Source organism: Mesoplodon densirostris, chromosome 2, assembly GCF_025265405.1.
Source record: "Mesoplodon densirostris isolate mMesDen1 chromosome 2, mMesDen1 primary haplotype, whole genome shotgun sequence".
Lineage (NCBI taxonomy): Eukaryota > Metazoa > Chordata > Mammalia > Artiodactyla > Ziphiidae > Mesoplodon > Mesoplodon densirostris.
The window spans coordinates 22,350,991-22,362,905 of NC_082662.1; the positions used below are offsets into that span (position 1 = coordinate 22,350,991).

An 11,915-nucleotide genomic window follows, 5' to 3' on the forward strand; every position below is an offset into this window, starting at 1 on the left:
CCTGCTTTCTGGGAATAGACCTACCCTGGGGGGATAGCCCCACAGTGGAACCATCAGACCCTGTGGTGGAAGCTGGAGGGCTGCTGAGGAGAAATGAGAACCTCCTCCTAAGTTGTTGCTGTTCCTTTCTGCCCACCCCCTCCCAGAAGTTCAGAATGGCAAGATGTCCACCAATGGTGTGTCCAACGGTGTGTCCAATGGCCTGCACCTTCACAGCAATGGCTTCCGGCTGCCAGAGAGTAGAGGACATGTCAGGTGAGGCCAGCCTGACTTTCCCAACCTTCCCAGCCCCAGTTACACCCCACTGGACTGGAGGGAGGGCATGTCCTGTAAACCTTCCTCCTGACCCCCACCCAGGCATACACCCCGGAGTCAGGGGACTGGGGCAAAGAGGCTTCTGGACTGTGGCTAGTGGTCCCAGTGCCACTTCTTCCTGGTAGGACTCCAGTCATGCTCAATCTGAAGCTCTGGTCCCTTGATACCAGTAGCTGGCATCAGGACCCAGAGGCTAGCTCCTGTTAGCACTGGGCTCCCTCCTATAAAGGGGTCCCACACAGACGGGCCTCCCCCGTTATATTTTCTCCATTCATAGCATCTTCTAGCCTCCGTTCACTTCCAGGCCCTGTGCTGGGCTTTGGATACAGAGGTGCCCAGATCCTCTAGCCCTTGGGAGAAACGTAATTATCTACAGAGAGATCCACGGGAGGCACTTGGGTGGTAAGGAGGTTCGGCTCAGCATGGAGGCTGTAGGTTTCAGCTACTAAGAATTCCCTTAAACCCGTCCAGGACAGCTTCATTTCTCCCTGGTTTTTTTTTTCCCCCCCAACTGGCTCAGAGCATCTAGAATTGTGACCATTACCTATCACAATAACCCAGGCCAAGGATAGGAGTGGTACCCTCTTTTAGATGACAGTGCAGATCCCAGGGACCAGGAAAACCTGAGTGGCCTTCAGGCAGGGCTACAGACTTCCTGAGAGGCTTCTCTGGCCTTCCTTGGTTGGCCTGACTTGGCTCTGCTTCCCCCACAGCCCCCAAGTAGAGCTGCCCCCATACCTGGAGCGTGTGAAACAGCAAGCCAATGAGGCTTTTGCCTGCCAGCAGTGGACCCAGGCCATTCAGCTTTACAGCAAGGCCGTGCAGAGGGCCCCTCACAACGCCATGCTCTACGGGAACCGAGCTGCTGCCTACATGAAGCGCAAGTGGTGAGTGGGCCTGATGGAAACAAGCTGCTGAGGCATCCATGGAAGGTAGCAGTGACATCCTGCTGCCTCTTAGGGCTTCTTAGGCCCAGGCTTCTCCTCCCCACCTCCAGGTTAGTGGTGGGCAAGTGCCTGACTCATTAGTCAGGAAGTCTCAAACACCAAGAAAGCTCACAGTTCAGTGGAACATGTTCACAAGTAGCTTCAACATGGTGCTTTGTTAGAAAGTGCTGTGACCACTGGAAGTAGGAATTGGGAGAATGGTTAATCCCCACTCTTGGAGAATTGCGCCTTGAATTGGACTTTGAAGGATCAGTAGAATCTTGCTAGATGGAAATGAGGCATTTGGTGAATTCAGTTGGTATCTGTTTGAAATGATTCTGCAGCTCCTTGACCTTGGGGCTTGCTTTCCTATGCTCTTGGACCGTCTGGACCAAACACAAACAAGATCCTAGACATCCAAAGCTGTCTGTGGGTCTTGCTGAGTTGTAGTGGCTGGTGGTAAGGGAGTAGGTCCATATCCTGAAGAACCCTTTATCTTTGGAGACCATCAGGGCCCCCGGCCCTTCTGCCTGCAGCACCAGCAGGCAAGCAGGCAGGCAGACCCCATCCCCCAGCCTAGGGCCAGGATGGGAGATGGATAAAGCTGGGCCCACAGCCATTTCTGCTCCGTCTGGCATCCCTTGGCTCTGCCCAGACAGACAGGCCAGCTGGTGTGCCATCGTCTGGCTGCAACTAGTCAGGCCAGAGAGGGAAGCTTAAGAAACCCACCCAAGTCAGCAGGATGGTGGATGGGGGTTCGGAATGGTGCTGCCCCCACGGGCCTTAGCTCAGGCATCAGGAGCTTGCCAAGGGCTCAGATGGCAGCCAACCCCAGGAGACAACAGCTTTGGGGCCATCCTGAGGTGTGTTGCCCCTCTTTCCCAGCAGGTGGGTAGAATGCAGTGGTGTTCATCCAGGCTGCAGGCTAAGAGCTGTCTCATTCCTGCATTCTTGCTAAGAGAGACTGATGATTTCCCAATCCATGGGTACCCTCAACATGTTCTCTGAATTCCTACTATGCACTAGGAACTAGGGACACAAAGTTCTGTCACTCTGAGTTCTTGTGCTCCAGAGTGCCCAGTCTCTGGACAGGGGATAAAGATGTGGACATGCTTCATCACCAAAGAGGCAGGAAGCAGTAAGTCTTTGAATGATCAGGTGAAGTGCTGTGGGCATCAAGAAAAGTTAGGTCACTTTAACTGGTGATCAGGGAAGCACCAGGAAGATGTGATGTCTGAATGGGCTTTCAGTGTCAGCAGGCTTAGACGGGAGAGGCAAGGAGGAGGGGACTGTGGGGGAAGGACATTCCCAGGGAGATGAAATGGTGTGAACAAAGGCATGGGGGCGGGGGGCTGACTGAAGAGCTTGTTTGCAGAACAACAAATCCATTTGGCTGGAGCAGAGGGTTCGGGCTGGGACTGGCAGGAGATGAGTCTGTGAGGTAGCCTGGGGCCGGCCTGGGAATGACTTGGAATGCAGAGCGGTGGCGTTTTGGTCTTGATTCAGTGGACGATGGGCAGCTTCTGAAGAGTTTTGAGCAGGAGAGGGCTGTGCTGAGGGCTGTCTTTTCAGGGAGATTGATCTGGCAGTAAGTCTGGATGGGTGAGCCCTGGGGCCAGCCTGCTCTCTCCCCAGCCCCACATGCCTGCCAGTGACCCCCAGAATGTCACATTCTGTCCCGGGCCAGTCTCCCCAGGGCTGCCATCTGCTCCTGGATGCAGTGGGAGCGGTCACCCTCTGGCACCTGGCTGCTCTCTGGTCTGGCTCTCTCCAGGAGCTCTGAGGGCCACCTTGCAGGCAGTAATTGGCTTTCCAAACAGCGCCTGCTCCTTCGTCACAGCCACCCGTTTTGACGCAGGCCGTGCCATCGAAGCACTCTGTCTCCTGCCTGCCCCCACCCTGGCTGAGCTGCTTGCTCCTGGTCTGAGCATGGCTGCTCCAAGGACCGGATGCTTCCTCTGAGCGCTGTAGGAGAAGGAGGGTCAGGAGGATAGCTCCCATGTTGGGCCTGCTCTGGCCCCGTGCAGGGGAGCTGTGAGCTGTGCCTTGGTGGAGGGACTGTCAGCTCTAGGGAGTGCTGCTTAGCACGGTTGGGTCCTCGGCCCACCTCAACCCAGCAGGAAAACAAAAAACAAAACCAACCCCACAGCTCCCAAAGGAGAGGTGGCTCCTGTGACCCGCCTGGCTCTCCAGATAAGAGGTGGGACTGGTCTGTGGAGCTGGGGGAAGGTGTGCTTTATATTCCGGCACAGGGTGGGAGAAGGAGGGGCTTTTTCTTTGGCCCCTCCCCACCCCCCCAAAACCATTCCCACTTCCCCATATCCATGCTTTGGGAGTTTGGAGAAGTCAGTGTGGATGATCTGGAGCTCCTGGTGTATGCCCGCCCGCCCCCCCCCCGCCATCAGCTTCCAGAGAACTGACTCTGCCAGACTGTCAGGCCCCATCCTCCAGCCCTGGGAGGTAGAGGCCACAGCTGCTGTGGATCAGTCAGCCAGGACAGAGGGGGGTCTGGCTGAGGGCTTGCTGCCTGCTGCTCAGACCCTGAGTCCCCAGCCTGGCGCTTCTGGCTTCCCCGGAGCACAGAACTGTCCTTGAGGGCCCCCCGCCTTGGACATGGCTTTAAAGGCCAGCCGGGGGGATTTGAGGAGGTGGATAGAGGAAGGGAGAAGGAGAGCTTGGGGAGCCTGAGGCGGGCAAGATGCCAGGCCTGCTGCTGCAGCGCTGCGGGTGCCTGGGGTGAGTGGGTGCGCAGTTGCACGCTGTGTCCAGCAGAGGGCAGCCGGACACTGGTTTTTGCCTCCCACCCACCTCCCACCCTCTACCTACCCTGCCAAGACCTCGGGGCTCCTGGCTTGCCTCCTTAACGTAGTCTGTCTCCTGGGGAGCAAGGCCTGGGCTGAGCCAGGATTCTCTTCATCCCCAAGTACCCTTGCCATGAGATCTCTCAAAGGTGGGCTGGGGTGGCTGCAGGAAGCGCAGGAGACGGAATGGGGACTCCCTGCTTGCCACGTGGCCCCACCTCCAAGCCACATTCCCCTGCCTTCGCAGGGATGGTGACCACTACGATGCCCTGAGGGACTGCCTCAAGGCCATCTCCCTAAACCCCTGCCACCTGAAGGCGCACTTCCGCCTGGCCCGATGCCTCTTTGAGCTCAAGTACGTGGCTGAGGCCCTGGAGTGCCTGGATGATTTCAAAGGGAAGTTCCCGGAGCAGGCCCACAGCAGCGCTTGTGATGCATTGGGACGCGACATCACGGCCGCCCTCTTCTCCAAAAATGATGGTGGTGAGTCGGCACTGAGGAGGGGTTGCTGTCACTCTATCTATTTGAGGTGCTACAATGACATTCTGGAGAGGACATAGTTCTGAGATAGGAGAGGTCTAGGCTCACGTACTGATTGAGAAGCCACATGACTTTGAGACAGTCACTTGGTCTCTTTGAGACAAGGATTAGCAATGACATGTTTAAGGCACCTGGTGTTTTCCCCCTGGGACTCAGGGCAGGAGTCAGCTGAGCCCCGTGTGCCTCGCAGGTCATTCTCTTCTGCTCACAGACAGGGCCTTGGCCATTCCACTGGGATCTGAGTTCGGGGTAGCTGGCTGGCATGCACTTGCTCCAGTTTGCATGGGTGCAAAAGAAACAGCAGCACAGGGCAGTAGAAATACCTTGGGCACAGGTGTGGAGCCTCAGTTCCAATCTCAGCTCTGCCATATGAAACCATGTGACCTTGGGTAAAGCACAGCCTCTCCGAACCTGCTGCCTTATTTGCAGAGAGCATTCGAGGCCCTGCCCGGCTCACCTGGGTAGCACTGGAGAGTAAACTAGGTAGTTGTGTGGTCTACAAACATGAGAGGGGAGCTCACTGAGGACAGACATGGATCCTCCCTGTCTCCTTTGCAGTTTACTAACCATGGGTTGATTCATTAGTCTGAATAGTGCCAGGCACTGTCCTGGGTCCTGGGAATATATCTGGGAACAAGTCAGATGGAATTTCTGTATTCATGAGTCTGTAGCCTAGTGAAGGAACCAAGCAATGGAGAAACAAAGAATGCCCTGCGGCCCTGCGGCCCTGCTAGGGTGCAGGTGTGGTGGGGAGGGCTTGATGGCAGTCTGGGGTTCTTGAGGAAGAGACATTCAGGCTGAGATCTTGAGGACGCGGAGCAAGAGTTAACTAGATGCAGAGTGTAGCTGTGGGAGGTAAAGAGTCCCTGGCAGGGGGACCAGCACGTGCCAAGGCCCTGAAGCAGGCAGGAGTGAGGCACTAAGAAGACAGGTATGATTTTACCCGAGGCGCTTACCCGATTAGCACCTCATCTGGATCCATGATAACTTGTCTTCTAGAGAGGGAGGGCTTGGACCTTACTGCCTTCAGAGCTATGGCTCTATTTAGAAAAATCACCTCCTCGAGGCTCTCTTGGCGGTGCTTTACCCTCCCCTCCCTGCCTCTCACATCCACAGAAACAGACCTTGGGTCTGTGCATCCTTGGGGCTTCCAGACATTATTCAGGGACCTAAGCCAAGGCCCTCCTGGCATCAGAGGTCTCCTCTTAAACACCCTCAAGGGCAGGATACAAAGATGCTTCTTTCTCATAGTTGTTCCCAGTTTTCCAGGGAAGAGGTAGAGACGGGTAGCCCTACATTGCTTACTGCTTGGACCGAAAACAGGGTCAAGGGTGGGGAAAAAATGGGGGAGGCGAGAGAGGGACACGACTCTCACCTTTCCTTGTTCTCTGCCCTCAGACGAGAAGAAGGGAGCTGGTGGTGGTGGCAGCGGCCCCGTCCGCCTCCGCAGCACAAGCCGCAAGGACTCCATCTCAGAGGACGAGATGGTGTTGCGGGAGCGAAGCTATGACTATCAGTTCCGCTACTGTGGCCACTGCAATACCACCACAGACATCAAGGAGGCCAATTTCTTCGGCAGGTCTGAGGCCCTGAAGAGGAGGAGGGCACAGCCCAGTTGGCAGCAGGAGGTTGGGGTGGGGGGGCGGGGCATGGGGACACAATGCTTTCAGAAAAGTCTCACATCCCAGCTCTGCCTTTGTACCCTTGGGCAAATGGCTTCATCTCTGTGGGTGCCAGTTTCTTCACCTATGAAATGAAACCAGCCCTCCCCACTCAAGGGGCCATAACAAGGACTAATGAGGTGACCCAGAAAGCATCCAGTGCAGCACCTGGACCCTTCCTTACCCGCACCTCCTGCTCCCTGTGCCCCCACGTGCCAGAGCTTGGGTTCTTTATCTGGATGCTTGGAGCCTTGGGCAGGCACCCTCATAGGCTGTCAGTCTTGGCAATCTTTTGTGCCTAGAACTGTGCCCCCGGTACTGAGGGACCTAGCCCATGTCTCAGACACCATCACCCCCAACCCTCCTTTGTAGATGCTGTACTTTCTTTGGGTAGGAGAGATACATGAATGTGAATTAAGAATCTCCGTCAAGATCCCCTCTCAATGTCAATGGTGTGTCAGGGGCAGATGTGCTGTAGGATTTCAGGGTCTGGATCTGGGAAGGCTAGGACCACTGAGGGAAGGCTTAGGCAGGAGTGTTCCCAGAGACCTAAGAGATGCACGATCTGGTCCTGGCACCCAGGGTGCTTATAATGTACTTCGGGGGGAGAGTAAGTAGGAGGGACCTAGGCAGTCCCTGACCCTGAGCTTAAGAGAACAGTTGAACAGTGACACCGCTCTGCAGTGTGGAGAGAATTACCGTGTGTGTGGGAGTTCCGAGTCAGGTAAAGACCCCAGAGTTCGGGGGGCCGAGTGGCTCCAGACTTCCCTACTCTCCCTTTCCCTAAGCCATGCAGCCTCTGCTTGAGGCCACAGGGCAGTACCCCACCTGACCTCCCTGCCCTTTGCCCCCCCGCCAGCAACGCTCAATACATCGTCAGTGGCTCTGATGATGGCTCCTTCTTCATCTGGGAAAAGGAGACCACCAACCTGGTCCGCGTGCTCCAGGGGGATGAGTCCATCGTCAACTGCCTGCAGCCGCACCCCAGCTACTGCTTCTTGGCCACCAGCGGCATCGACCCCGTCGTGCGGCTGTGGAACCCCCGGCCAGAGGTGAGGGTGTGGCAAGGTGGCAGGTGCCTGACAGGGAGGAAGGTAGGGGTGGACCCTATGCGAGGCCTCCAGCTGAGCCCGTGAGGGTTGGGAAGGGCAGGGAGTCATACAGAGGCTAGGAGCTGCTAGGATGAGTGAGCTCTCACCCCAGGGCCCCAGGCCGCGTCAGGGTGGGAGCCAGCAAGCTCTGAAAGCTCCAAATGAAGTGGGCAATTCCAGGGGCAAGAGTTGTCTCCTGCCTTCCAGAGGCATATCCTTGAGCCAGCTGGCAAAGGTGAGACTCACATATGGGAAACAGCAACCAAGGACTGGGTGCGGGAGGGCAGGGAAGGAACCAGATCAGCTCCAACACCACTTCATGAGAACGGTACCTCAGAGGCTCCCTAGGTACCCTGCCCCTCGTATACCACTGCCTTGTGTCCCCCAGAAGCTGTGCAGAGGCCTGGCCCTCAGTCACACGAGAAGTATGTAGGTTTTGGAGTCTGATGGGCCTAAGTTTGAATCCTGGTCTCTCCACTTACTGCCTGAGGGACTCAGCCATCTCTGATCCAGGTTTTTTACCATCTGTACATTGGAAAGGGAATGACAGCACCACCTCAGAAGGTTGCTCTGAGGATTAAAGAAGTGATGCCTGTGGTGTGTCCGGCCCACAGGGACACTTAGGACGGTGTGGTAGTCAGTGTGGGGAGTCAGGTGGGCTGGCCCCCTGCCCTCTGCCCCACCTCCTCCTCCTTCCCAGCTGGCAAAACAGAAGTCAAGAGCTGTGTCTAATTTTCTATGAATTTTAAAGAGAGAAACCCTACAGGACCCTCCCTTGAGGGGGAGAGGAAAAGGAGGATAAAGGAATCCTCTTTGGGAGTGGCAACAAGAGTGGGGTGGGGGGAGTTATATCTGTGCTCCCGCCTCAGGTATATAGTTTGTGTGCCCAGCACATCCTGGTGTGAATCCTCCCTCATTTACGTCCATGTATGCCGCCCCCATATATATAACCCTGTGTGGTGTGCTCCCCGTGTCTGTCTTGATGTGGTATGTCCTCATCATTTTCCAGCGTGGGGTCTCCAGTGTACACCCTCCTGCTATGTGTATTCCCCCCAGTTTATATCCCAGTGTGTTGTGTCTCCTCCAAGTGTATATTACCACGTGCCCCCCAACCCCAATACGTACAACCCTGTGTGGTGTGTCATCTCCCTCACATACAGCCTGGGGGGTGTGTGTGTGTGTGTATGTGTCCCATACATACCCCAGGATGCGTTCCCCTCTACGCATGGGCACACATGGATATACCCATATACATCTCCTGGTATGTACATACCCTCTCCATACATATAGCTCAGTCTGTGTGTGTGTTTCCCCTGCACATATATCCCAGCAGTATGTGTGCCTCCCCCCACAGAGTGAAGACCTCACAGGCCGAGTTGTGGAGGACATGGAGGGTGCTTCCCAGGCCAACCAGCGGCGCATGAATGCGGACCCGTTGGAGGTGATGCTGCTCAACATGGGCTATCGGATCACAGGCCTGAGCAGCACGGGTGCCGGGGCCTCTGACGATGAGGACAGCTCCGAGGGCCAGGTGCAGTGCCGGCCCAGCTAGGCCCTCCTAACCCTGGTCCCCAGCCCCTGCTACTGGCTGGGGCCTCCGCCCCCGGGCAGGAGGTCAGGGGGTTCTGTTTTGGTTTGTCTTCCCCTTCCCATTTTTTCCTTTTCCCTGTTTTGTTAGTTTGGCATTGGGGGTGGGGATTGCTACAACTTGCTGGCTTTTGGACTTCTGGGCAGTTGCCCCTTGACTGGCCCCAGCCCTGAGCAGAAGAGCAGGAGGAGAAGCCCCTCCATATGCCCCCCACCACCTTGCACTTCCATGTCCCTGGAGGGCTCCGGCCTGCCTCAGGTGGGGAGGCAAGGGCTGAAACTGTCTTCAAGGACTGCCCTACCCTTCAGTTGGCAGCAGAAAGGGGAGTGGGATTCCCAGTCCATAAGGGCTAGCCTTGACCTGTTACCATTCTTGCTTCTGGTGGGCAAGGCTAGCTCCCTCCTGGTCTTCAGGGAAGGTTCTGAAAAAGCATAGGGTGCCCCCTTCCTTGCAGAGCCACTCTGTCAGGGTGGAAACAGAAGTAAGGATGGGAGCCCTGGAGGGGCAAGGTCAAGCCATTGCTTCCTTGCAGTACAGCGTCCCTGCCCTCCTCCCAGGCACTGGCTCTGGGTCCTGCGCCTGCCCTCACTGGCCACCCCTGGGGGCTTAGCCTTTCCCAAGGGCCCTGGCAGTGTGGGGCACCACACCATTCCCCACCCATCTGTGCCAGCCCTTCTGCACTCTGGAGGGCCACTCTTCCTTCGGGCGCTCTTCAGCCTCACTGTGACCTTTCTGCCAGAGCTCCCAGCCAGGCCTCCTCTTGCTGAGATGGCACTCCCTGCTAGGAGCCTTCCAGGCCCTCTCTGCCCTCCCTCCCATCCCACATGCTGAGCCGCCACAAAGACCAAAGAAGTGATGGCTTTTCTCTGTCCCCTGCTGCTCTGGGGAGAGGGGGTGGGTCTCCTGAGCCACTCGGATGGGGAAGTCCCTAACTCAGCCCCCTCCCTCCTCAGCAGCCTGAGCTTTACACTGGATGCAGCGGTCACCCCACCACTCACCAGACCCCCCTCTTTGCCCCCTTGGCTCTCAGCTCAGGAGCTGCTCCCGTAGTTGGTTCATCCTTCCTCCCCTCTCCCTCCTCACTCCCCTCAGGGCTCACTTGGCTCCAGCCCTCCAGCTGCAGCCTCTGGGGAGAAGCAGCCTCCCTCCCTCCCTCCCTCCCTCCCTCCGCCCTGACTCTGCCAGGTGCCTCCTCTCGGTCAGGCTTCAGAAAAGCCCTGTAGACAGCCGGGCCACGTTAAAAGCTTTTTCACAGTTTTGAGAAGATGAGGGGTGGGAGTGGGGGGGGGTGGGGATAGTGGTGGGGGTCTGGCACCATCTCGTCATTGCTTTAATCCCAGCAACACAGGTGGCAGCCTCTCCCCCTTCCTCCCCACCCCCTGCCCCGTCCCTCTTCCCACCCCTCTGTTCTAGCTTGGTAATGAAGTATATTTATTGGTGAAGGAAACAGCTGCTGCTGCTTCTCCTGCTGCTGGGACTTGCTCCCCTGTCTCTTCTCCACGACCTTTCTCCAGCCGGGAGGGGAGAGCGGGAGTACTGGGGCTGGGCCCTGGGGCCCAAGGACTAACAGGGGCCCCTTTGCTTTCCTGTGTTCGAGCCACCCGCCATTTCCTCTGTCCCTGCCTCCTGCCTGCCCAGCCTGGGCCCTGCCGTGTGGAGAGACACATAAGCCTTACTGTCCTCTGGGGGCAGGAGCCGAGCCTTTTTGTTGCTCCGCTCCCAGGAGAGTGAGGGTGACGCAATTGATTAAAACCATTTTGTTCTAGGTGTGGCTGGTGGCATTTGTGGGGTGCACATGTGTCTTGGGATCAAAGTGAGAGTATCTCACCTCTGTAGCTCTGTGACTTTGAGTAACCACACCTCTACTGGGTAGAATAAGGCCTGCCTTGGAGGGTCACCAGCCTAGCAGGGCCAAGTGCAGAGCCCGGCACTGGTGGCTGTGATTTGCAATAATAATCAGCTTTCACTCTCTGGGCTGTTTTCTCATCTGTAAAATAAGGAGGTTGAAGTCTTAGCAGTTTTTCAAACTTTTAAAATCACAACCCAAACAAGAAATACACATTTTACATTGTGACCCAAGATACCCACGCTAATTTGTATGTATATACTGAACATAAGTTTTACACAATAATACGCTTGCTACATGCAATGTGTTCTGTTTACCATTCTATTAAGGAGAAAAAAATGCTGACTGTAACCCACTAAGTTGATTTCACAGCCTGCAGTTTCTTGATGGGCCCTGGATTAGAGGGTTCCTTAGGCCAGAGGTTCCCAAACTTCCTCAGCTCACGGAACCATTGGTGTCCCAGTAGCTTTTTCATGGATCCCCTAAGCCAAAAGAAATACCTAATATTTCAATGTGTTAGTGAAGCCCGGATCACTTAAGAAGAATTTATGTCCTACCAAGTTAGTCATTTAAAAAATTAATACATATAAGTTAGAAGAAACTGTTTTTATTTCATTCTTGAATAAGTACAATAACTAATGGAGTCTGTGTGCTTGTCGGGTGCTGTAAAACTTGTCAGACTTTCTAATCAGATTGGACCCCACCACCCTCATTTCCTGTTCCACATTGACTTTCATTTGCTTTATATCACAGCAACCGCTCAAAACCCAGCTTCTCAAAGATGACATACTCAAAGGAATGTAGTGCAATCTAATGATAAAACTCTGAACCACCTTGAGTTAGTAGTTCTCTCGGTAGCCAACAGATGCCGAGTAACTGTGAAGTTATAATACCCTACTGTGCTCCTGTGACTTTGCTGTGGCACCCTAAGGTGCCCTGATGCACAGTTTGGGAACTGTGGTTCAATACTGTGGGAACAATATTTTCACTAGTGAGATTTTGTGATTATTCTGTTTGTGCATTTTGAGAGAACCAGGCTGAGGCCAGCAGGGTGTACTCAGTTTAGTACAGGAGACAGAAAGGGAAGAGGTCCTGTCAGAAGCACAGTAGGTGATGTTACGAAGCAGGTGCTTATCATTCCTCTGTG

At 55.3% G+C, this 11,915-nt stretch overlaps 1 protein-coding gene across 6 annotated transcripts in view; it reads left to right on the forward strand.

Annotated features, from left to right (window-relative positions):
• Nucleotides 1-11,369, forward strand: part of WDTC1 (WD and tetratricopeptide repeats 1) — a 104,455-nt gene extending 93,086 nt beyond the window's left edge. For 4 of the 6 annotated variants that reach the window (XM_060089229.1, XM_060089228.1, XM_060089231.1 and 1 more), the window contains 6 exons: nt 147-255; nt 1,029-1,202; nt 4,290-4,525; nt 5,981-6,161; nt 7,103-7,295; nt 8,689-11,369. In XM_060089229.1, coding sequence (XP_059945212.1) covers nt 147-255; nt 1,029-1,202; nt 4,290-4,525; nt 5,981-6,161; nt 7,103-7,295; nt 8,689-8,886 — 1,091 coding nt within the window. In that variant the 3' untranslated portion in view covers nt 8,887-11,369. The remainder of the gene's footprint in view (nt 1-146; nt 256-1,028; nt 1,203-4,289; nt 4,526-5,980; nt 6,162-7,102; nt 7,296-8,688) is intronic. The other 2 variants (XM_060089232.1, XM_060089233.1) reach the window with 1 other exon arrangement.
• The last annotated feature ends 546 nt before the right edge of the window (nt 11,370-11,915 follow it).